A 24,611-nucleotide genomic window follows, 5' to 3' on the forward strand; every position below is an offset into this window, starting at 1 on the left:
CAATAAAACAGAAACACCAACAAAGACAGAGAGATGGGCAAAGACAGAAATGAGAAAACAGGCGTAAGAGGCAGATAAACAGAATTACTTAGTGAAGATGACAGAGAGACGCAGGGACATAGAAAGCCAGGCAGACACGTTTGGCACACTGGGGAGACTTAGAGATAAAGACTGGGGAGACAGAGCAGAAATGGGGGTGGGGGAGACTCAGAAATGGGGAAAGACCCCAGAGGAGATCTGCTTGGTACTGGAACAGAGAGGGAGACAGACCAGAAATGTCTGCAATCATATTCTAGTCACCTTGACAGACTGACAGTCCCGCCCAAGGGCAGAGACATTGATTAGTCTGTGAGAGATGTGGAAACGAGAGACCTTGAGACACAAGCTCATCCCCACACCTGTCTGGGCACACACACGGCAAGGGTCTGAGACACAGAAGAGGCCAGATGGAGACTGGGGGCGCTGTGTGCCAGGTGGGGTCCCCCGAAGTGTGGCCTGCCCAAACACTGAGAAGGCAGGCAGGTCCTGCAAGGGAGACAGGGCAATGCTGCGCTCCAGGACCGCCAAGCCCAGCAGGCCGGTGCTGAACGGACAGCTCCCGAGCTCTGGGCCCCCTGCCCGAGGGGCGGGGCCCAGCCTCGCTCCTTTCCCTCGCTTGCTCTCTCTCTCTGTCTAGCGTTCCTCACTGCTCGGGCCCCCTACCGTCCTCATCTAGTTTTCTACAGCTTCTTGTCTCACCTGTCTCTGTTCCACCTCAGTCTCTGCTTCTCCCAGCCCCAACTCCCCGGGTCTCTTATTAATTTCTCTGTTTTCTCTGTCTCCACCTCGTCCCCTTCTCCATTCTGTCTCTCACCTGTCTCTGTTCCACCTCAGTCTCTGCTTCTCCCAGCCCCAACTCCCCGGGTCTCTTATTAATTTCTCTGTTTTCTCTGTCTCCACCTCGTCCCCTTCTCCACTCTGTCTCACCCTTCTCCCACCTCATCATGGTATGTCTCCCTGTGTCTCCCCCTTTGCCCTATTTCTCTATCTCTCTCTGAGCCCCCCCATAGTCTCTCCCCGTCTCTACCCCATCTCTGTCTCTTCCCTTTCTGTCTCTCCGCCATCCTCTCCCCATCTCTTTCTTTCTCTCCACCTCTCCATCTCTCCCCCTTCCACTTGGCCTCGTTTTGGTTCTGGCTGTGTGACCTTCACTTGTCCTTTCTCAGCTGCAGTTTCCACAGAAACCTCCAGCCGGGCGGGGGAGGGCGTGGACAGAAAGCAGACCCACCCTTCTCCCCGCTCAACCAGCCGTCAGCCTACCCCGCCCCACCTCCTCCCTCCCCCCGACTGGGATTTCTCACTTCCTCTCTTGGGGGCTGGGGAGGTACGTTCTCAGCAGAAACACAGGGTCGCAGTCACACAGCTGAAGGTGGGTTCACGGATGTACACACATACACACATGCACATGACTACAAAGTCATGACACATCACCCTGGCCCAGGCACACACTTGCCACCAGACGGGCCACCCAGGCACCACCACACTGAACTGTTCACTCACCCTCCCCTCCCCCAGCCCCATCTGGTTTCTGTCTTTCTCTGTCTCCTTTTCCTGGTGTCTCCGCCTCTCCAGATCCCTGAATCTCTCTCCATCTGTCTCAGGGTCTCTGTCGCAGCCTCCTTCTGTCCTGAGAGAAGGTCAGTGGAGAAGGGCCAGCTGCCCGGACCTGGGCTGACCTGCTGTCTGTGGGCAGGGCGGAGAATCGAGAGAGTGCAGGAGTGACTATCCAGTCTGTGGTTCTCAGCAGACTCCCTGAAGGGGGAAGCCCAAGCCTTCAGTGCCCTCGCACCCCTAGGAAATGAGACCCGGGTATCCCCAGTTTTGGGGTTTTGTTCTTTTTTTATTCCAACGGGGACTGGGGTGTGGTAGGGGGAGGGATGGGGGCCCCAACTGACCCCCTCCCTGTGGGGGTCTCATAGAAATTCCGAGGTTTCTCCCCAAAAAAAAGAGAGAAAGAGAAGAGTCGAGGGGCACCAGGGGACACCCATCTGCCCAGAGGCCTCCCACTTCTCCAGAAGTGGGGAGGGCTGCGTTAAGTCTTGGGGAGCCCGAGCAGTCCCAGGATGGGGTTCTCCCCGCGAACTGCTTTCCCTTTCCGGGAACAGCCCCTGCAGTCCTCGGCCCCTGGAGTCCTCGGTTCCTGCGCTCCTCTTGTTCGCAGTGGGGGACGGAGTGCGGGCGTCCGCGGCACCCTCTGGCGAGCCCACTAGGGGGCGCAGGCAGGTTCCGGAGCCGAGCCTCAGACTTCACCGGGAACCAAAGGCAAAATCGCGGCGTCCGGCGCGCGGGGGCACAAGTCCCGTCCCTCGCCCACCAGGGAAGCGAGGGCGGCCGGGGCCTGGGGCGAGCCCAGTCCCTGCGGTCAGTCCGGGCGCCCGCCCGGCCCCGCCCATGATCACTCGTGCTCGGCCAGCTCGCGGGGGCCGGCGGGGCCGGGCCGGGACCGGGGCGGGCTGGTGGCTTCAGCGGGGGCGCCCAGGCCACGCGGGGGCGCGCCGGCTCCGGAGGCCCGCAGCGCCTGGATGCGCCGGCACTCCTGACAGACACGCACGTGGGTGCAAGGGGTGGGGGCGGGGGGCCGGGCCCCGCCGGGCGGTCCCGGATCGTCCAGGAGGCGCTGGGGGCCCCCGTGCGCGCTGCCAGCATCCCCGCCCGCGCCGGCGGAGTAGAGCTTGCCGTTGCTGAGGCGCATCTCGCGGACGGCGCGTAGCGACAGTAGGGCCCGGCTTGGGCCTCCCGGGCGCCGGCGCCGGCGAGAACGCGACGTCTTGCGGCAGGACACCGCGTGCCGCAGCTCCTGCAGCATCTCCTGGCACACCGACACCTGGGGGCGGCGCGGGGCGCGGTGGTCACTGCCTGCGACCTCCTTGCCGCCGCCCCTCGCCGCTCCTTTCCCCTCTGATCCTCTCGGAAACCTCCACACCCTCCTGCTCTCCCCGCCCCACCTCTGTGTTCACCTCTCTTTCTCTTTCCTGCAAGCCCTTTCACCTCCTCTCTTCCTTCCACCCTTTCCTCATTTCCCATTCTCTTCCCTCACAATTCCCTTATTTCCCCGTGCTCTTCCTGTCTCCTCTCTCCACCTCTCAACTCCTGTCTCTCCTCCACTTCTCGCTCCCGTCTCCATTCTTCTTTGGATTTGTTCTTATATCTGCCCTTCACCTCCGATCCACGCTCCTCTCTTCCTACTCCTTCCTCTTGCCTTTTCACTCGAAAGTTTCTAACTGCTTCTAGTCCTTCCCTCGTACTCGTTCTCCATCCTCGGCCACCGATTCATGCACGCACTATTGCCAGACGTATTTGCTGACCACCTACTGTGTTCCAGGCACTGTTTCAGGCACTGGAGATACAGCAGAGAACAAAACAGACAGAAGTCCCGGCCCTCATGGAGGTTATATTCCAGTGTGCAGAGACAAAACATAAATATGTAAATATAAGTTGTATGTTAGATGGTGATGAGTGCTTTGGAAAAAAATTAAATTGGGAAAATAGGTGGGGGTGTGGGTGGGGAGTGATGCTGAATTTTGAGATGGGTCCTTAGGGGAGACTCATTGAGAAGAGGAACTGCAAGTAGACAAACGCAGTGCAGGATGAGCTGCGTGGGGCCTGGCAGGAGGGAAGGCAGACCGTTCAGCTGGTTACAGGTGTGAGGTGCTGGAGGAATGTGGAGCAGGTCAGGGTGGCCAAGGTGCAGTGGGCAAAGGGGAGAGGGAGGAGGGGAGGTCAGGGAGCAACGGGGGCCGGCTTGTGTAAGGCCCAGAGGCCACGGTAAGGGTTTGGCTTTTACTCTGAGCCAGACGGGAGCCACTGGAGAGTTTTAAGCATAGGACTGCTGTGCTTTCACAGGATCACTCTGGAGCTGTGCTGAGAACAGACTGTAGGGAGGCCAAGGGCAAGAGCAGGGGGCCCACTAGGAAGCTGCTACAGTCACCAGAGATCAGATAGAGGGCGTGAGAAAGAGGGAGGAGTGAAGGGTGACTCCACATATTTTGGCCTGAGCAACTGGAATGATGGCATTGCCTGATGGGCGGGCAGGAGCTCTGTGTTGGCCATAAGACGTCACACACTACCTGGTGGACATCCACGTGGAGATGTCAAGTGTGGAGCTGAATATACAAACCGTGTGGACATCCACGTGGAGATGTCAAGTGTGGAGCTGAATTTACAAACCGTGGGTTCAGGGAGAGGTCCCTGTAAGGGATACACATTTGAAGGTTATGCTGCCCCTGGGGTGTTCACACCCTTGTGTACTCCCCTTTGCCTTTGTATGAGGTTCACTCTGTGACCAATAGAATAAGGCTAGGTCAGCTGACACTTTGGCTTCTTCCTGACTCTCTCTTGCATCACTCGCTCTGGGGAAACTCAGCTGCCACGGCGTGAGGACACTCAAGCGGCCCTATGGAGAAGTCCCTGTGTGAGGAACCGAGGCCTCCTGCCAACTGCTATGTGAATGAGTGTATTTTTATTCTCTCTATCTTAGGATGTTTTGACATCTGAAACATCTTGCTAGTCAGGGAGAGACTGCCCTCCCAGAGCTAGCCAATTGTTAGGGATAGCAGAAGGCTGGGAACCTGCCTTTCGCATGAAAACCAACCAATCCTGAGTCTATACACCCCCTTTATCTGACTCTCACACATCAAGCCAATATTTCCCCTGCCCTAAATCAACCCAGGGCCGGGTACCAGACAATTAGAGACCACCCCTCTCGTCCAGAGCCTGCTGACATATGCACACTGCCCAGTCCTAGGCCGTTTCCTTAGCTGCCTTGCCTTTCTCATGGAAACCCCAATAAAGGCTCTGCCCTAGGTTTCTCTCTCCCTTCTTCTGCGTCCTGACCAAATCTGGTGCTTTCCTTGTGGCCCTATGTGGTGTGGTAGGCCCCCTCCTGTCAGGTAATGTAAGTAATAAATTCTTCTTTCACTGGCATTGGCCTCTTCTGCTCAGTCACTTCCATAAATTAAAACCCCACAGGTACATTTTGAGACAGTAAGCCATCCTGGAAGTGGATCCTCCAGCCCCAGTCGAGCCTCCAGACAACAGCAGCCCCAGCCAACATCATGACCATGACCTTACCAGAGACACTGGGCAGCCAGAACCACCCAGCTAAGCTGCTCCCAGATTCCTGACCTAGGGACACTGTGAACTGATAGAAGTTTGCTGTTTTAAGTTGCTAAACTGGGGGATAATTTGTTACATAGATAAATAATACAGGAGTCATCAGCATACAGATGGTCTTACAAACCATTTGGCTGGATGGGATCACCAAGAGAAGGGAGAAAGAGAAGAGAAGAAGTCCAAGGATCGAGCCCTAGGGCGCCCCAACAAAACAGTGCCCGAGAGGTAGGAGGAAAATGAGGCAGGAGCAGGGAAGAGAGCATTGTGAGGAGAGAGTGATGGGCTGTGCTGAAGCCCATGGCTGCCTCATGGTGATGAGGCCGGAGACTCAGGCGCTGGATTTCAGATGCGGAGGTCACTGGTGGCAAGACTGGCTGCAGAAGAGAGGTGGGGACAGAAGCTGGATGGGAGTGTGTCCAAGAAGGAATGGGAGGACAGAAACTGGAAACAGCAGAGGGACACACCCTGTCAAGGCTACAACAGAAGGGGAGAAATGGGGTGGTGACTAGGAGGGGAAATGGGGTCCAGAGAGGGTTCCTTGAAGATGGGAGAAATGACAGCACATCTGTATGCTGCTGGGCTTGATCCAGTAGAGGGAGAAAAGCTGATGATGCTGGAGGGAAGGAGAGAACAGCTGAGGAATGTCCTTGGGAAGGCGAGAGAGGAGGAGACAGGGCGCACGCGGAGAAGCCTTAGCGAGGAGCGTGGATGTTCATCTAGAGTCACTAACGGGGCGAGTGGAGAAAGCATGAGGGTAGCTGGATGTAGAGGTGGGGCTTGGCATGCTTTCCGACTCCTCTGCTTTTCTCAGGCCAGGAGAAGCAAGGTCATGGGCTCAAAGCAAGGGCGGGGGAGGGGCTGGAGGCTGGCAGAGAGAGGGAAAGGTTGGAATCGCGGAGGAGCACGGGGGCCCGCGGGGTTAGCATTGGAGTATGGCTGGGGACCACCATGCCCGAGTGTGGGCTGAGACCGGCCAGCAAGTTGGTCTTCCTGCTGTCGCATTCAGCTGCATTCTCCTTGCCCCTGTCTCTCCTCCTATTTCTTCTTGCTTTACCACCTCATTCTTTCCCCGTAACCTTCTCTCTCTGCTCCTCCACACTCCTTCCCCTGCATCCTCATCTCTGCCTGCGTCCTCTTCCCCCTCTGTCCTTCCTCACGTCCGTGGACCCTCTCTACTGTCTTCCATCTGCTGTCACCTCTTTTTTTTTTTTTTTCCTGGCCGCACCGCGGCTTGTGGGATCTTAGTTTTTTCCCCCATCAGCAATCAAACCTGGGCCCTCTGCAGTGACAGCGCAGAGTCCTAACCGCTGGACCGTCAGGGAGTTCCCTGCTCTCACCTCTTCATGGACCTCCTGGACCCCTGGAGTCGCTCCGATCCTCTCACGTCCCCAGCTCCCAGCCCCCCAACCCTCGCATTCCTCCAGTAACGGCTCCCAATGCCATAGTGTTCACACCCCCTGCCCCCAGGGTCCCACTTCTTCCCACACAACCTTCGCCAGCCCCCTCACCTCTTCTGACTCTGCCGACCTCCGCGTGGACCATATGAATTCCATGACTGCCACGAAGACAGCAATGATGAGGCCACAGATGAGCACGACAAAAATGCCGCCGATGTTCTCCATGCCCAAGCCTGGGGGTGGAGGGGGAGAGCCAGGGGTCGGGCTGCATGGGCCAGGGGTGGCAAGGGGCCTTTGGGAAGGGCACGGCGTGCAGGGGTGGCTGACCTTTAGCTCGATGGTCCTCTTCCTTGGGGCACCGGCTCCCCTCCCACCACTTGCGCTTCAGGATCTCCAGCCGGTTGTTCTCCTGAAGCTGCAGAATGGCCAGTGTGATCTCATCCCGGAATGGGGAGCCTGGACCGGGCACACGGTGGCGTGGACAGTCATCGGGACCCTGGAGCCCTGCCGGCCCAAGCCCCAGATGTTCCCTCCCCTCTGCAGCTGCTCTCCTCCCACCTCTGCAGCATCCCCAGCATCTTCCCTGTCCACCTTCAAATCTGACTACTGCTCGCCACCTCCCCTGCAACCACCCCTGGGCCAAGCCCCCACTTGTCACATTTGTTACCGTTCCCCTCTCCCTGTGCCCGCCCCTCACTCTCTCCCCGCCAGGCTCTTCTCAACACAGCAGCCAGAGGGACAGTTTCAGAAACACAGCCAGAGATCATGCCTCTCTGGTGCTTAAAACTCTCCAACAGCTCTGTCTGCAGCTAGAAAAAAAAATCTTCAAATGTTCAACAAGATTCTGCGTTCACTGGTCCCACCACCTGGGGCTCCCTTAGGACCTTTGCCTCTGCCTGGAATGTTCCTTCCCTCACTTCCTCAGGACTCTGCTCACGGGGTGCCTTAGGGGCTCTTCTCTAACTCTATTTAAAATGACAGCAAGCACCCCACTCCCTGTCCATCTCTTCCCCTTATTTACTTCAGAGCAGTTGACACTGCTTGACATCACATTATAAAGCTATGTGTTTACTGTCTGTCTGCACCCCTAGTAGACGACTGGAGGTGAGAGCTGAGCAGCTAGCTCCCCGCTGTGGCATCCCAGCACCCAGAGCAGTCCTGGCACACAGTAGGACATCAGATCTGCCAAGTGAGCGAATCCCCAGCCACACCTCTCCTCTGCGTGGCCCCAACCCTGGACCACCTCTCTCCTCTCTACCCTCAGATCCTCCCCTTAAACCATCCTTGGGCCCCAAACACCCCACCCATATCCTACCCTCTACTCATTTCTTCATTTACCACTATAATTCTTGAGCATCTACCAGGTGCCAGGAACTAGGGATGCAGGCAGGTGGGGTGATTGGTATTCATCAGGCACCTACTATGTGCCAGACCCTTGGTCTGCAGAAGCGTATTTAAGTCTCAGGATAATCCTGTGAGGCGCGTGTTACCACCCTCATTATCTGCATGAAGCAGGCGACACTCCTGCCTGAGTCAGGGAGGAAGCTGGGATTTGAATCCAGGTTGTTGTGACTCCAGAGCCTGTCCCTCAAAGCACCAGGCTATACTGCTTCCCTGATACAGCACTGACCCTACCACAAAGCTGCTAAGATTTGGGGTAATTTGTTATGTAGTCATAGCTAAGAAATGCAGTGGTCATCAGAATATAGGTGGGTTTAAAAGCCGAAATGCCAAAATTTGGTGGCAAAATTGGTGGTGAGTTTCCAGCACCAAGCCCTGGAAAAGCATGTCCAAGTCTCCCTAGCAGATCCATCCATCATTCTTCCTCCCTCCCTCCTTCCCTCTCTCCCTCCCTTCCACCCATCCAGCAACGTCCATTACGTTGCTGGAACACCTGCTCTGAGCCAGGCTGTGGGTTTGGTGCAGAGAATATGAAGTAAATAAAACCAGGTCCTCACCCTCGAGGGGCCCTCGGACCAATGGGGGAAGGCAGCAAGCCTCACGGCTCACACGCACCGACTTGTGCACAGTATCACCGGGTTCTCCCAACAGCCCTCCAGGGCTGGAGCTGATCATTCCTAGGCCTGTTTATATGCAGGTGGAGGGTGCAGAGGCTCAGGGAGGTGGCATCACCTTCCCAAGGTCACACAGCTAGGAGGCCACACACACACACCCAGCCTGCTCGGGAAGGGCCTGGCCTGCCCCTTGGCCGGCTCACACAGCTTGGTTCCAGCTGCCTGCGGACCCACGGCCTCCCACCCCACCCCACTGCCGCCGTACCCAGCGGCATGCCGATGCCGTAGCCCTTGGTGTCGAGGAGACCCCCGATCTGGGTGAGGTTGCAGTTGAGGCGCCGGTGGTACTCGTTCATGGTGGACTCGAGCAGGAAGGCGTAGCGGGAGTTGAGGACGCGGGCGATGCCCTCCTCTGTGCTCTTGACAAACACGCTGGGCTGCTTCGACTGCATGTAGTTCCACATGCGCTGGTACGTCTGGTACCGTGAGTTCTGGGCAGAGGGCGCATGAGGGGAAGGCGGGTGAGGGTCTTTCCACTCCTGCCTTTCCCCTGAGCCCTGTCCCCTGCCCTCTAGAAAGTCTCCCTCAACCCGAGAGAGCGGGGAGACCAGAGGAAGACAGGAAGAGCCAAAGACAGAGGAGACGCACAAGACAGACAGACTGCTCAGGGCCAGATCCAAGCCAACCCCACACCCACCAGCCCAGCGAGGATCCTGAGGACCGAAGGCTTGGGAAGACGCAGCCACAGCCTGTTCTTCAACCCTTTTTCTCTCTTCCACCCCTGGGCCTGGGCTCGGCTTGACACCCGGCCCTGTCTTCCCAGTGTTCCCAGGCCTTATTCAGAGAAGCTGGGAGCAGATGCTCAACCATATATACCCAGGGCCCAGCCTGCTTCAGGGAGACCTGCGTCCAAGCCAAACAGGACAGCTTACTTACTTCCTACGGGCCCCGTGGGAACTTTCTGAGGAATGCACTGCCCTACCCTGAGCTGCTGTGCACAGCGGGGATCCCGAAACCAAGCCTGGGTGGCTCCGGGGGCCCCACCTGAAAGAAGGTCATGGTGGAGCCAGCGTGGATGGTGCCATACTCAATGTTGGTCTGGTCCGCCAGGTCGTCGGCCGACTCCACAGGCACCTCCATGCGTTGCACGGTGAGGAAGGCAGCCAGGTTGGCCGTGTAGGAGGAGATGATGATCAAGGTGAAGGCCCACCTGGGGAGGGGAGGGGTGAGCTACAGGTTGGAGCCACCACTGCCACCCTGCCCCTGTGGCCATGCGCCCCACTGGTGGTGCCCCCCTCAGTGACCCCAGCATCTAGAAGGCTGACTGCTGACTAGTGGAGGGGCTGGGAGCATGGAATCTGGAGCCAGATTCGTTGGGTTTAAAATTGCTTTCAGAGGGCTTCCCTGGTGGCTCAGTGGTTAAGAATCTGCCTGCCAATGCAGGGGACACGGGTTCGAGCTCTGGCCCGGGAAGATTCCACATGCCATGGAGCAACTAAGCCCCGTGCGCCACAACTACTGAGCCTGTGCTCTAGACCCCGTGAGCCACAACTACTGAGCCTGCGTGCCACAACTACTGAAGCCCGTGCGCCTACAGCCTGTGCTCCGCAACAAGAGAAGCCACCACGATGAGAAGCCCGTGCACCGCAACGAAGAGTAGCCCCCGCTCGCCGCCACTAAGGAAAGCCCGCGCGCAGCAACAAAGACCCAACGCAGCCAAAAATAAATAAATTAATTAAAAGAAAAGAAACGTTGATTTCCAAGGCAGAGCTGTCCTGAACCATGACGAGCCCTTGGGTGTGGCGGCAGGAGGCTATGGCCCGTGTGGACATGAGATGAGGGGCCCAGGAGGGGAGTTCTGGCCGAGCTGCTGCTATTCAGGGGGCGGCCAAGTCCCTAGAGCACTGGCACCCACCCCCACCGCCCTACCACCAGCCCTGGCTTGCTGAATCACCAGGCCGAGGTCACATCTGGAGATTAAGAAACATCTGTTGAATGACTGAATGTGGGGGACGACTCGGGGTGGAGACAAGAGTGAGCCTGGGGTCAAAGGGGTCAAAGGTGAGCGAGGGGACATGACTGGGGGCTTCCTGGGTGACAGCGATGGGAAGGGGCAGGGAACACCCAGCTGGGGAAGAGGGTCCCTGACTGAGGAGCAGAAGGGATGGGCTGTAGAGAGTTGGTCACTGGTCCCCCACCTGACTGGGGGACTCGGCCAGATTTGTCACAGCGGGTCCCTTCATGCCCTCTCAGCCACCTCCTCACACATGCCTCCCTCTCATGCCTGGCTGGAATGCGCCTCCCTCTCTCTTTGGCAGGCATGCCTCTGTTTGCACCTTCAGATGAAACAGCCTAGATGGCACCTCCTCAGAGGGGCCCTTCCCAAGCACCCTCATTCTCTACTGTTCTCTTTCACTGCACCCTGTTTGGTTCTTCAATAGCGCAGTTTACATACATCTGATACATCATTATATTAAAAATGTTAATAAAGTTTAGTCGGGGTGTGTGGTAGGCAGAAGAAAGGCTTGCCCCCCAAAGATGTCTACATGCTCATCCCTGGAACTTGTGAGTATGTTCCCTCACAGGGTAAAAGGGTCTTTGCAGATATGATTAAGTTAAGAGTCTTGAGATGGGGAGATTAGCCTGGATTATCCTGTTGGGCCCATGGAATCACAAGGGTCCTTATGCGGAAGAAGGAGGTCAGAGTCAGAGAGAGAGATTTGAAGACGTTATGCTGTTGGCTTTGAAGATGGAGGAAGGGGTCACAAGCCCAGGAACGCAGGCGGCTTCTAAAAGCTGGAAAAGGCAAGGAAATGGATTCTCCCCCAAAGCCTCCAGAAGAACTGGCCCTGCCAACACCCTGATTTTAGCACAGTCATATCTATTTTGCACTTCTGACCTCCAGAACTATAAGAGAATAAATTTATGTTGTTTTTAAGCCACGAAGTTTGTGGTAATTTGTTGCAGCAGCAACAGGAAATGAATACAGGGTATAACTCCTGACATGATGCCAATTCCAAAATGTTAAAAAAAAAAAATCATCAAGATTCAAAAGTTTAGGGATCTGGTGGTCCAGTGGTTAGGACTCCGAGCTTCTACTGCAGGGTGCACGGTTTCGATCCCTGGTCAGGGAACTAAGATCCCACATGCCACATGGCACATCCAGAAAATTTTTTAAATTAAAGAAAAAAAAGTAGGGGCTTCCCTGGTGGCGCAGTGGTTGAGACTCCGCCTGCCGATGCAGGGGACATGGGTTCGTGCCCCGGTCCGGGAGGATCCCACATGCCGCGGAGCGGCTGGGCCCGTGAGCCATGGCCGCTGAGGCTGCGCGTCTGGAGCCTGTGCTCCGCAACGGGAGGCCACAACAGTGAGAGGCCCGCATACCGCAAAATAAATAAAGAAAGAAAGAAAATAAAGAAAAAAAAACGTTTCAAAGCCCTGCTGCAACTAAGGAGCCCACATGCTGCAACTAAGGATCTCTGGAGCCACAACTAAGGAGTCCGCCGGGTACAACTAAGACCTGGTGCAACCAAAACAAACAAACAAAAAGTTTCAAAGCCAATGGACCAAGCAAATTGCAAACAACTGCCAGATGGTAGTTAGCCTCGCTTAGCTGGGAAAGAAAAAAACCTGCCACCATTATGGTTAGTCCTGAAGAAACAAGTTTTGAATCAAACAGTATCTTCGGGACATATTCTTGGCATAAAATATGATGTCCTTGTGTTTATTTATCTCTTTATTCTCAGTTCCTTTTCCTCTTGAGGACTGATTTTCCACCTGAGTGCCTGGCACATGGAAGGGCTTGAGAAGCACCTCTTGCTGAATGACTACTGAGCATGGATCCTGACTGATGGGGAGGAGGCCCAATGCCTCAGTTTGCCCTGGAGAGGCACCCAGGGCCTACAGGGTGGGTGGCACTGGGGCGGGAGGCTGGCTCAGCCCAGCCCTGCCTCTAGCCAAATGCATGCTCTTTAGCAAACCACTTCCTCTCTCTGGGTCTCGATCTTCTAATCCATAAAACCAGAGAATATTCCTTATCCTAAGCTCCTCCTTGGCTTTCTGTGGTTCTAATGAGGAAAAGGAGCTGAGAAGAGTTATATGAACTGCAACCAAGCCCAGCTGCTGTTTCAAAGATAGGGTGGCAAATGTGAGTGTTTATGGAAGCCAGGCCAGAAAGTGACTGAAGGGGGACTTCCCTGGCGGCGCAGTGGTTAGGAATCTGCCTGCCAATGCAGGGGACACGGGTTCGAGCCCCGGTCAGGGAAGATCCCACAGGCCGCGGAGCAACTAAGCCCGTGTGTCACAACTACTGAGCCTGCGCTCTAGAGCCCTCGAGCCACAACTACTGAGTCCGTGCACCACAGCTACTGAAGCCCGCGCACCTAGAGCCCGTGCTCCGCAACAAGAGAAGCCACCGCGATGAGAAGCCCACACACCGCAGTGAAGAGTAGCTCCCGCTCACCACAGCTAGAGAAAGCTCGTGCACAGCAACAAATAGACAATGCAGCCAAAAAAAAAAAAATTAAAAAAAAAAAGTGACTGAAGGAGGGAGAGAAGACTGAGGCCAGTGGAACAGGCATCGAGGCCAGGTGGGAATGCCAGCCGAGCACTACCAGATCTCCCAAATCTTTGAGAAAAGTGAGAAATCTGAATTTGGGGAGTTTCCTGGTGGCCTAGTGGTTAGGATTCCAGGCTTTCACTGCTGTGCCCCGGAACAAAGATCCCGCAAGCCGCGCAGCGTGGCCAAAACAAAACAAAACAAAAAGAGAAATCTGAATTTGTATGTGAATTTACCCAATTTTTAAATGCCAACTAATTCAAAATCTTTTAAACTATGGGCCAGACACCACCAGTTGTCAGTGTCTGCTCTCTGACACATAGGTTCTTGGAGCTTGTCTTGGGGGCAAAATAAGTTCCGTTCAAAATAAGTTACTGGGTCTGGGTAATTCCCTGGCAGTCCAGTGGTTGGGACTTGGTGCATTCACTGCTGAGGGTCCGAGTTCAATCCCTGGTCAAGGAACTAACATCCCACAAGCCATGCGAGGTGTGGCCAAAAAAAAAAAGTTACGGGATCCACGTGGGACTTTGAGGGAGCAGGTATCCCCGTCCGGGGCCTCAGCCTCAACGTCTGGACAGTGAAGGCCGTCCTGGCTCAAGGATTCCAGTGTCTCTGTGATTGCCCGGGCAATGTCCGAGACAGCAGTAACAATGCCAATACTGTTCTGATTATAACCCCTCAGGTCAGCAGAAGCACCTTCCCATCCCTTAGCCACACCGAATCCTTACAACCTGAGACATGGGCATTTTTATCCCCATTTATCAGATGAGGAGACTGAGGCATGGAGACCCAAGGTCACACAGCCAGTGAGTGGCAGAGCTGGGGCTCAGCTGCCTCCACCCCATTCCCTGTCACACAGCTTGTGTGGGACACGGGAATGGGCCCAGGCCTCAGAACCCCCCCGCCCTCCTCCCCACCTCCGTCAACCCCGACTGGGGCAGACAGACAGCCTCTCACCAGACTCCGCTGACGCAGCGTGTGGACAGCGCCCGGGGCATGATCTCCGAACCCTGCTGCATGAAGCCCCCCACGGGGAACCAGAGGCTGTTGCCCAGCGTGTACTGATTCTCCAGGATGTGGGGACGTGCCCGCAGGCACGGGTGTGGGTTATACCACTCGTAGGGGCTCAGCCTGTGGAGAGACACGGGGAATGGGGAGAAAAAGGAGAGGAACAGAGGAAAGAGAGCCACCGTGATCAAAAGAGATGGGGGGACAAAAACGGAGGGGAAGAGAGACAGAGATGGACAGAGAGAGACACACACACACACAGAGAAACAGAGACAGTGCAGGCAAAAGGGGAGGGGGACAGAAATAACAGGAAGGGGAGAGACCCAGAGAGAACCACGGAGCAAAAGTCAGAACCACAAGAAGGAAATACAGAGACAGGGCCAGAAAGGGAGAAGGGAGGGTGCAGGGAATCCAAGGCCCCAAGTGGAGGCCGAGGATGGTCCAGACAGACGACAGAAAGGTCAGGCATGGAGACCCCAGCTCGTGCTTCCTCCCCGCCCTCTCCTTCCCAGGCAGCAGGTAGTGGACTCACCTGGCGGCCAGGAACAGGACGCAGCTGACAGCCAGGTAGGCCAGAAGCATGAAGAGCCACACAGCAGGGGAGAAGGGGTCCAGGAAGGAAAAGTAGCCAGGCTTGCGGCCCTGGTGGGAGACGGAGTGAGAGCCGGAGCCACACAGACCTGAGCCCCTCCCCCAGCCCCGGGGCCCATGAGCCCCACCGGCCCATCCGAGGTCCAGCCCACAGCCTCTGCCTCCCTTGGGTGTCCGGCCCCAGCACCAGCCCCCACCCCCACCTCCAGGGGAACCGTACCATGTGCACGCGGTAGAGGATGCTGATTCCCAGGGTCATGAAGGGTTTGGAAAAGTCGATGACCTTCTCCCGCTCAGCTGTGATGGTGAACGCAGCCACAGCCAGGTCTGCCTTCTGCTGGAGGGGAAGCAGGGCGGGGGTAGATGGGCGGGCCAGGGAGACAGATGGGCAGTTAGAGAGAACGCACTGAGGGAGCGACTTAGAATATCAGAAGCTGAGAGAGAGAGCCAAAGAGAGAGGACAGCAGAAGGAGCCAGGGGACTGGCTCCAAGAGTGCACCTCGGGCCTCCATTTGGATCCTTGTCATCTCACATCTGCTGTAAGCGGCTCCTGTGGCCTCCTTCCTGCCCGGCTGCCCTGCCTCATCCAATCTCTCCCACTTCCCAGTCAAGTTCATCATTAAGACCCTGCTTTATAAAACCTACCACTGACCCCCACCACTCCCACCATGCCGGGGTCCTGAAGAGAGAGCCTGAGATTGGAGTTGAGATGCCTGGACACTGACCCACTCAGGACCCTCTTGGAGCTTTGGTTTTCTCTTCTGTATGAACAATTAACAGGTAATATTTATCAAGTGCTTACTATGTGCCAGGTTCCATGCTAGATGTCACTTTATGTAGATTATTTTGTATAATCCTCTTAACAGCTCCCTGAGGGCCACTACTAGGCCCATTTTATAGAAGGGGAAACTGAGGCTCAGAGAGGCAAAGGCACTAGGGAGTAAAGGCAGGAGCTGGGGACCATAAAGCAGAGACATGACTTCCACTCTCCTGCCCCTGGCAGACACCAGGGACCTAGATGTGTGCATGAAGCCACCCCTGACACACAGGACCACGCCCGGCTCAGTTGAGGTAATGACCTCAGGAGAAGCTGCATGTGGTCTTGAGTCAGGGAGGGGTGGCTGGGGTCCAGGTCTGAAGTGGTGAAGGGTGGGTAGTGGGTGGGGTATGGCAGAGAAAAGGGTGTGTGTTGGGGTCTCGCTGACACACTGGAATGCCTGATCCAAAGGGGCCATCTCGCTCTTGGCCAAGTGCACATCAGCCAGTCATTAGCTGTGGGCAGGACACAAGCTGGGAAAAAACCTGGCACTTCACACACACACACTGCACACGTGAGCACTGTACACGGTCAGGTCTACACCACCAGCATGTGCACACCATGCCATATCCACACATGCGTGCCCAGACACAGGCTGACCCAGTGACATACTGTCCACGTGGACTCAGGCAGACAAACACGTGCCCTGTACGCGAGTGTAGGGAGGAGTGATGACATCGTGGGGGGCATTCCCTAGAGGCACAGTGCACACACCCGAACACGTGCCCTCACGTGTGCACATACATGACAGAGGGGTCAGGGTGCTGGGAAGGGCCGGGGGTGGGAGTAGAGAGCCCCGGCTCTGCCCCAAGCTCACTGGGTGACCAGGGGCAGGGGCTTGCTTCCATGTCTCTGGGCCGCAGTTTGGTTCTCTGTAAAATTGGGTGGGAGGGGAGCGAGTTGTCTCCTGGATTTGGAACCCGGCTCCCAGGATGCTCCTTCCAGGCATACTGATTCCATCCCCCAGGGCTCAACCGGGCCCCAGCAATGACTCCAAATTCAAGTAGAGTCCTCCTCCTGGGGCTGAAATAAGAGCCAAGGTCCTGGATCAGGGCCTGGGAGGAGGGACACACTCACCCCCCAAGGGGCTGAGACCGAGACCACATGAGGTAATACAGACTAGGACAGAACTGGGGTGGGGAGAGAGGGCACAGGCCCCAAAGATACTGCAAAGAGACGTGGCACAGGCTGAAAACAAAACCAAGGTCAGGGAGAGATCACGTGGACCCAAAATGAAATCCAGGGTCTAGGAGAAAAGAGATCTGAAAGGCAATTCGATGTCAGGGAAAGAGGACAGACCCAGAAGATTAACCAAGAGTAGAGAGAGACAGCACAGGTGAAGCAACTACGGCAGGGTGAGAGAGAGATGGCACGTCCCCAAGGCAGAATCCAGAGGCTGCCATGTGTGGCAAGGGCCCAGAACACACCAGATTCAGAGCATACCCCTGGGAATCCCTGGGTGTTGAGAGTAAGGAGTGGTTCCCCCACCCCTTTTTTTTTGGCCACACCCCACGGCTTGTGGGATCTTAGTTCCCCAACCAGGGATGGAACCCATGCCCTCGGCAGTGAAAGAGCAGAGTCCCAACCACTGGACCACCAGGGAATTCCCGGTTTTCTCCTTGTGCACTTGCCACTCTCGTGACTAATATGTGAATCGTTGTGAACGATGTTAGCTAATACAGGAATGTTTATTTTTATGCACCCACAGGAGGTCTGTCCTGGCAAAGGCCCCCCACGATAACCCATCAGCCTCCTCACTGGACCCCTGCCTCTGCTCATAACACTCCCCCCATCCAAAATGATAGTCACCTGTTTAAAAACCCTTGGGTGGCTTTTCCACTACACCTAAGACAGTGTCCAGGGTGGCTGGAGCAGAAAGGGGGGTGGGGTGGGAAATGCAGCAGAGTGGGGACCAGAGCCCTGCAGGGCCTTGCAGGCCAGGGGAAGGGGGCCGGATTCTACCCCAAGGGCAACAGAGGACATCACATCACAGGGTGTGAGCAGCAGAGGGTAACATGATCTGGCCGCCCTGAGAACAGACCACAGGGGCAAGAGTGGAAGCTGACTAAAGATGCCCACAGAGGTGCTGGGGGCGGGGCTAAGTAGAGGTGGAGAGGAGGTGGTCCGATTTGAGATGAATTCCGAATGGAGGACAGACAGATCCTTAAATGCTGCAAGTTCTTCTAGACCCCTCTCAGAGTCTTGGGAACCCCTGCCCCCTTTCCACCTCCTCCTCTTCCTCCTTCATTTCCCAAAAGGGACACCTGTTCCTTAGAGAAGGCTTCCCTTCCCAAGGGAACCCTGACAGTTTAATCTCTGGGACGAAATCAGGAAGAATCCAAATGATAAGCCACCTGTAGAAATGACAGGGGGATTGTCTAAATGCCTAAAAACCAACCAAAGCACTTGTGACTGTCCCTCTGCCCCAGCCTGCCCTGTACACCAGCTCTGTGCAAACCATCTGTGCTGTGCCATCAGCTCCCTGACAGGCTCTGCCAACAGGGGGCACTAGAGGAAAGCTGCAAGGCTGGAGGAAGGAGAGTTATCTGCTCCTTCTGTCTACTCTCGGGTCCCCAGCCTTTCTGCGCCAAAGGCAGCAGCATTTCTTCCACAGGGCGGCAGACAAGTTCAGTCTGCAGCTTCCCAGCACTTGCAGAACCAGCCTCGCCCAGCCTTTCTTGGGGCACCAGCACCAGCTGGCGAGTGCCCCCTCCTCGGGGTCTGAGTTTCCGCCCCACAGAGCCCTTCCTCTAAGTTTCCGAGTTTCAGCTCTTCTCTGCTCCTTCAGAACTTGAGACAGAGCCACTTCCTGCCTTGCTACCTCCTTGATGCCTGAGAGAGAGAGCAAGGGTGTGTAAACTATGGCCCTCAGGCCAAGTCCCAACTGCCCGATTTTGTAAATAAAGTTTTATTGGAACACAGCCAGGCGCACTTGTTTAGGTATTGTCTACAACTGCTTTCCATAAAATGGAAGAGTTGAGTAGTGACAGGATGACCTGGAAGCCAGTAATATTTACGTGTGGCCCCTTGCAGAAAAACTGCTGATTCCTGCCTTGGACTTCAACTTTTACCCTCTCAGTTAACTAGTTAGCAACTTTATTCCTAGTAAATAATTCTCTTCATTCAAATATCTGGGGACTTCCCTGGTGGCCCAGTGGTTGAGAATCTGCCTTCCAATGCAGGGGATGCGGGTTTGATCCCTGGTCAGGGAACTAAGATCCCACGTGCCACGGGGCAACTAAGCCCACGTGCCACAACTACTGAGGCTGTGTGCCACACCTAGAGAGAAGCCCACGGGCCGCAACGAGAAGCCTGCACGCTGCAGCGGAGATCCTGCATGCCGCAACAAAGATCCCACATGCTGCAACTGAGACCCGACGCGGCCAAAAATTAAATAGATTAATAAATATTTTTAAAAACCCCACAAATATCTGGAGTGATTAGTTTCCCGGTAGACCCCTGACTGATGCAAAAATGACAATACCCAGGTCACATGAGCGCTCAGGTCACGGGGTCACTCACTGTCCATGGGCAGGTGTTCAGTGTCTAGCAGGGCCCGCTAATGAGCAGTTTCTCAAAAGGAGAATAGTATCTGCAGAAAACAGCATGATTTGCTTCAAAACCCTAGAGGTCTGCATGCGAGTCACCTCTTGGTGCCTGCTTCCCTATTTGCCACCAGCACTCTACACTTCCCGGGATCTGCCGGGTCATCAGGCCCAGGTGGTAGATCAGCTTGCATGAAGCTAGGACCTGCTGCAGAGCTTTTTTTTTTTTTTTTTTTTTTTTTTTTTTTTTTTACAGGTCACATGAGCGCTCAGGTCACGGGGTCACTCACTGTCCATGGGCAGGTGTTCAGTGTCTAGCAGGGCCCGCTAATGAGCAGTTTCTCAAAAGGAGAATAGTATCTGCAGAAAACAGCATGATTTGCTTCAAAACCCTAGAGGTCTGCATGCGAGTCACCTCTTGGTGCCTGCTTCCCTATTTGCCACCAGCACTCTACACTTCCCGGGATCTGCCGGGTCATCAGGCCCAGGTGGCAGATCAGCTTGCATGAAGCTAGGACCTGCTGCAGAGCTGTTGCATGCTCTGGGCCTCCCTCAACATGGAAAGCCTTACAGGTTGTTTGGTAAAGGGATTAAAGCAGCACACACAAGTTATACCCAGGTATAAGTTGTTGCTCAAATCCAAAAACCCCACCAGATATCCGCAATACCAGACAAACAGCAAAGGTCTGAGTTTCAGCTCTATGGGGACCCTCGTCTGAGTTTCTAAGGTTTAATCTTTCCAACTTCTTCCCCTTTCCCCTTAGCCCTCGGGGTGGTGGCTGCTTCCTCCAGCTGCTACCTTCAGGATCCATTAGATTTCTTTTTACTCTTTCGGTTAGTGGGTTAACAACTTTACATCTAGTTAACAATTTTTTTTTTTTTCGCTGCACTGCGTGGCTTGCAGAATCTTAGTTCCCTGATCAGGGGCTGAACCCGGGACCTCAGCAGTGAAAGCATGGAGTCCTAACCACTGGACCGCCAGGGAACCCCTAGTTAACAATCTTTGTATTAAATTCTCTCTGTTCAAATAGTTGATAAGAGGGGAAATCCCTGGCGGTCCAGTGGTTAAGACTCCAAACTTCCACTGCGGGGGGCACGGGTTCGATCTCTGGTCAGGGAACTAAGATCCCACATGCCTCGAGGTACAGCCAAAAAAAAAAAAAAACAACAACAAAACAAAACAAAGAAACAAACAAAAATAGCTGATATGATTCTGTTCAAGTAACTGGTGCTGTTTTGTCTCCAGATTGGACACTGACTGACTGGTATCAGCCGTGGGTTTATTGCCAACCTCCTCGCTAAATGCTATTTCAGGCTACCAGCGTCAAGAGACCTAAGTTCTCAGTGTTCTATATCGGGGTCCCCAACCCCCGGACCGTGGACCGGCACCGGTCCGCAGCCTGTTAGGAACCAGGCCGCACAGCAGGAGGTGAGCGGCGTGCGAGTGAAGCTTCATCTGTCGCTGCCCATGGCTCCCCATCGCTCGCATTATCGCCTGAACCATCCCCCCGCCAGTCTGTGGAAAAACTGTCTTCCACGAAACCAGTCCCTGGTGCCAAAAAGGTTGGGAACTGCTGGTCTATATGATGGCAGAAAGCAAGAGAGTTGATGTCAGCCTGAGGCAAGACTGAAGGTTTATACTCCTGGCTTCTGGTGGTCCTTGGAAAGTGGTATGGAGGAAAAAGCATTTGCTACGTCAGTAGCTCACACCAGCTGCCAATGGCTGTGTTGACTTGCTCCAGTAAAGATACTTCATTTGGGCCAGCATCTGCGATTGGAGTCACCACCTGATTGCATTTACAAGAATCCACAGTCATTCTCCAAGATCCATCTGCCTACTGCACAGGCCAAACAGGCCAGTTGAACAGGGATGAGATCACTACCCCTGCTTCTTTCAGGCCGTTAATGGCGGCACTAATCTCTGCAATTCCTCCAAAGGATGTAGAATTGCTTTTGGATTACTATCCTGGAAAACAGGCGGAGGTCCAGGGGCTTCCACTGGCTCTTTCTACCGTAATGACCCTGACTCCACAGGTCAGAAAGCTTATTCCAATTATACAACCAGGACCTGGAAAAACACAGAGTGAGTCCAAGGGCCTATCAGGCCCACTCTGAGTGGAACTTGGGCTCAGACTCCATTTATCACTTGGCCACATAAGCCCTACTGTGGTCCACCAGACAAAGCAGGAAAAATCAAAATGACTTGCCATCTATGAAAATGACAGGAGGTTGTCTGAATATCTAAAAATCCATCAAAAGCCTCAGTGCCAAGAAGGAGCCTGTATAGAAACTGGTGTTAAAAAAGAAAAAAAAAAAAGAAACTGATGTAGTCTTTCTGGAAAGCAGTTCAACGGTATATAACAAAAGCCATACAAAGGGTTTTCCTCTTTCACCTGGTAATTCTATTGAGATTCAATCCTAATCAGCTACAATGCAAGCCAAGCTTTTGTGCATAAAGATGTTTGCTTATGGTTGTTTATAACAGCACAAACAAACATCTAAAAATACCTGGAAACAACTAAATATAAAAAATGCTTCAATAAATTACAGTACATCCACATGGGAGTTAATATGCAGCCGTGTGACATTCTGTTTAGGTTAAAACAATGAGATATTTTTAGCCTCTCAGATTGGCAAAGGTTTTTTTAAAAGATTGATAATACCCATTGTTGGCAAGAGTGTGGAAAATTTGACATTCTCGTGAACTTTTGGTGGGAATAGAAATTGGTGGAACCTTTTTGAAGGACCATTTGGCAGTATATACTTAAAAAACATTCATACCCTTTGAACCAGTGCCTCCACCACTTGGAACTTATCCCTCAGGAATACCCCCACCAATCCAACTGATGGTAGCATTGTCTGTGCCTGCAAAAACTGGAGACCACCCAAATATCCATCAATAGTGGACAAGTTAAATAATTCATGCTCAGTCACACAAGGAAATTCTTTTGTCTCCCCCTTGAATTTCAAATAGGCATCTCAAACAACCCACGCCCAGAGATAATTCTTACCCCCCCGACCCCCGACCCCACCAAGCTTCTCCTCCTATGTCCTCCCCATGGTGGAAACTGGCCTTGCCATTGGCCCAGCTGTTTAGCCAAACCCTGAGTCACTCTTGAGTCCTCTCACCCTCTGGCACACATCCCACCTGGTGGTACACCTGACACAGCTACCACTCGAGCACAAGCCAGCATCTTCTCTCTTCCACACCTTCCAATGGCCTCTGAAATGGACCCCCTTGTCTCTACTCTTGGTCCACTACGGTTATTTCTCAGCAGCCAGAGTAATCATTTTTAAATGATTTTGAAATTAAATCAAGGTCCTATATCCATACCATGGAATATTAGTCAGCCCTAAAAGACAGTACTCATCATTTTACAGCGTGGACGAACCTCAAGCTCATCATGCTGTGTGAGAAGCCAGACACAAAAGGCCACATATTGGCTGATTCCATTTATATGAAATGTCTAGAATAAGTAAATCCATGGAGACAGAGAGCAGAGTAGTGGTTGCCGGGAGCTGGGGAAGGGGGGAATTGGGAGTGACTGCTTAATGGGTTCGGGTTTTCTTTGTGGGTCATGAAAATGTCTTGGAACTAGATAGAGGTGATGGTTGCACAACACTGTGAATATACTAAATGCCACTGAATTTGGTTAATTTTATGTTATATGAATTTCACCTCAATAAAAAAAAAAAGAATAGGACTTCCCTGGTGGCGCAGTGGTTGAGAGTCCGCCTGCTGATGCAGGGGACGCGGGTTCGTGCCCCGGTCCGGGAAGATCCCATGTGCTGCGGAGCGGCTGGGCCCGTGAGCCGTGGCCGCTGAGCCTGCGTGTCCGGAGCCTGTGCTCCGCAACGGGAGAGGCCAAAACAGTGAGAGGCCCGCGTACCGCCAAAAAAAAAGAAAAAATAAATTAGATCATGACACTTTCCCTGCTTAAAACCTTCCAGTGACTTCATAACACAATAAAAACAACATCCAAAAAGAAGAAAAGGGACTTCCCTGGTGGCACAGTGGTTAAGAATCTGCCTGCCCATGCAGGGGACACAGGTTCAAGCCCTGGTCCGGGAAGATCCCACCTGCTGCGGAGCAACTAAGCCCGTGAGCCACAACTACTGAAGCACGCGCTCCTAGAACCCGTGCTCCGCAACAAGAGAAGCCATCACAGTAAGAAGCCCAGGCACCGCAGCGAAGAGTAGCCCCCGCTCTCTGCAACTAGAGAAAGCCTGCGCGCAACAATGAAGACCCAACGCAGCCAAAAATAAATTAATTAATTAATTTAAAAAGGAGGAAAAAAAGGGGGGGTTGATTCCCTGGCCATCCAGTGGTTGGGACGCGGTGCTTTCAATTCTGGGGCCCGGCTTCAATTCCAGGTCAGGGAACTAGGATCCTGCAAGCCACTTGGCTCCGCCAAAAAGAAAACAACAACAAGAACAAGCAAACTCCTTACCTGCAAGGCCCCGGTAACTCAGGCTCTGTTCTGGGACCTCCAGCTTCCCCCTCACCCACTCCCCACAAAACTCTGTGAGGGAGGGAACATCATTCCCACTTCAAGAGGGGAAGCTAGTTCAGAGAGATGAAGTGGCTCACCAGGGACCACACGGGAAAGCGGGCAACCTGAAGCTGGCTCTGTCTGGCATCTAACCAGCCCACAGCTGTAGTGGACACCGTGGTGGTCGCCCAGACCCGCCTTCCGGATCAGGCACTCATGGTACCAGGCGTTGGTGGCTGATTGCTCTGTAGGTGGAAGAACCCCTTTGCCCCAGGTCCTGACCCTCCCCGAGGACAGCCCTCATCCAATGACGTGTCGGTGGGGGGCATAAAAGCCTTCCCCCTTACCTCAGGGGGATGTCTTTTTTTTTTTTTTTTGCGGGCCTCTCACCGCTGTGGCCTCTCCCGTTGCGGAGCACAGGCTCCGGACGCGCAGGCTCAGCGGCCACGGCTCACGGGCCCAGCTGCTCCGCGGCATGTGGGATCCTCCCAGACTGGGGCACGAACCCGCGTCCCCTGCATCAGCAGGCGGACTCTCAACCACTGCGCCACCAGGGAAGCCCAGGGGGATGTCTTTGATGGCCATCCCAGCTCCAGAGCTGCCCGTGGGACGGCTGAGGTCCAGTCATGACTGCAACACAGCTCAACTCCTCCCTCTGCCCAGGCCTCCTCCTCCACTCGCTGCTTTCCAAGGGCACCGCACACACCTGCCTGCTAATCTGCACCTCGGAATCTGCTCCCTGGAAACCCAACCTAAGATATCTGCCTAGTCCTTAAGGGCCAGACCGGAGGGCCCCGGGGGGTGACAGCTAAAGCCTGTGAGTGATAGGTCAGACTTGCCTCGTACAGAGATCCTACTGGAGGACAAACTGGAGTGGAGAGAGACGGGAGGCCAGGAGGCCCAGGAGGAGGCTGGTGAGAGGGGCGGGGCCTGAATTCACAGCGCAGCGGTGATGGCAGGAAGAAAGGTAATTCCTGCAGTGGCCACTGGGTGGAATAAATGGACCATAATTCGAGACTGGCCTACAAGCCCTGAG

General features: G+C 54.4%; 1 protein-coding gene across 2 annotated transcripts in view; it reads right to left on the reverse strand.

The window, feature by feature from the left end:
- Window positions 1-1,858: 1,858 nt before the first annotated feature.
- The window catches only part of GRIK5 (glutamate ionotropic receptor kainate type subunit 5), a 52,809-nt gene continuing 30,056 nt past the window's right edge, over window positions 1,859-24,611 (reverse strand). For both annotated transcript variants that reach the window (XM_024768555.1, XM_024768554.1), the window contains 8 exons: window positions 14,941-15,054; window positions 14,662-14,771; window positions 14,079-14,252; window positions 9,608-9,773; window positions 8,829-9,054; window positions 6,876-7,004; window positions 6,660-6,781; window positions 1,859-2,863 (listed from right to left, as the gene is read on the reverse strand). In XM_024768555.1, coding sequence (XP_024624323.1) covers window positions 2,435-2,863; window positions 6,660-6,781; window positions 6,876-7,004; window positions 8,829-9,054; window positions 9,608-9,773; window positions 14,079-14,252; window positions 14,662-14,771; window positions 14,941-15,054 — 1,470 coding nt within the window. In that variant the 3' untranslated portion in view covers window positions 1,859-2,434. The remainder of the gene's footprint in view (window positions 2,864-6,659; window positions 6,782-6,875; window positions 7,005-8,828; window positions 9,055-9,607; window positions 9,774-14,078; window positions 14,253-14,661; window positions 14,772-14,940; window positions 15,055-24,611) is intronic.

The sequence above is a fragment of the Neophocaena asiaeorientalis genome, unplaced genomic scaffold (assembly GCF_003031525.2).
Source record: "Neophocaena asiaeorientalis asiaeorientalis breed wild unplaced genomic scaffold, Neophocaena_asiaeorientalis_V1.1 scaffold629, whole genome shotgun sequence".
In the NCBI taxonomy this organism is placed as follows: domain Eukaryota; kingdom Metazoa; phylum Chordata; class Mammalia; order Artiodactyla; family Phocoenidae; genus Neophocaena; species Neophocaena asiaeorientalis.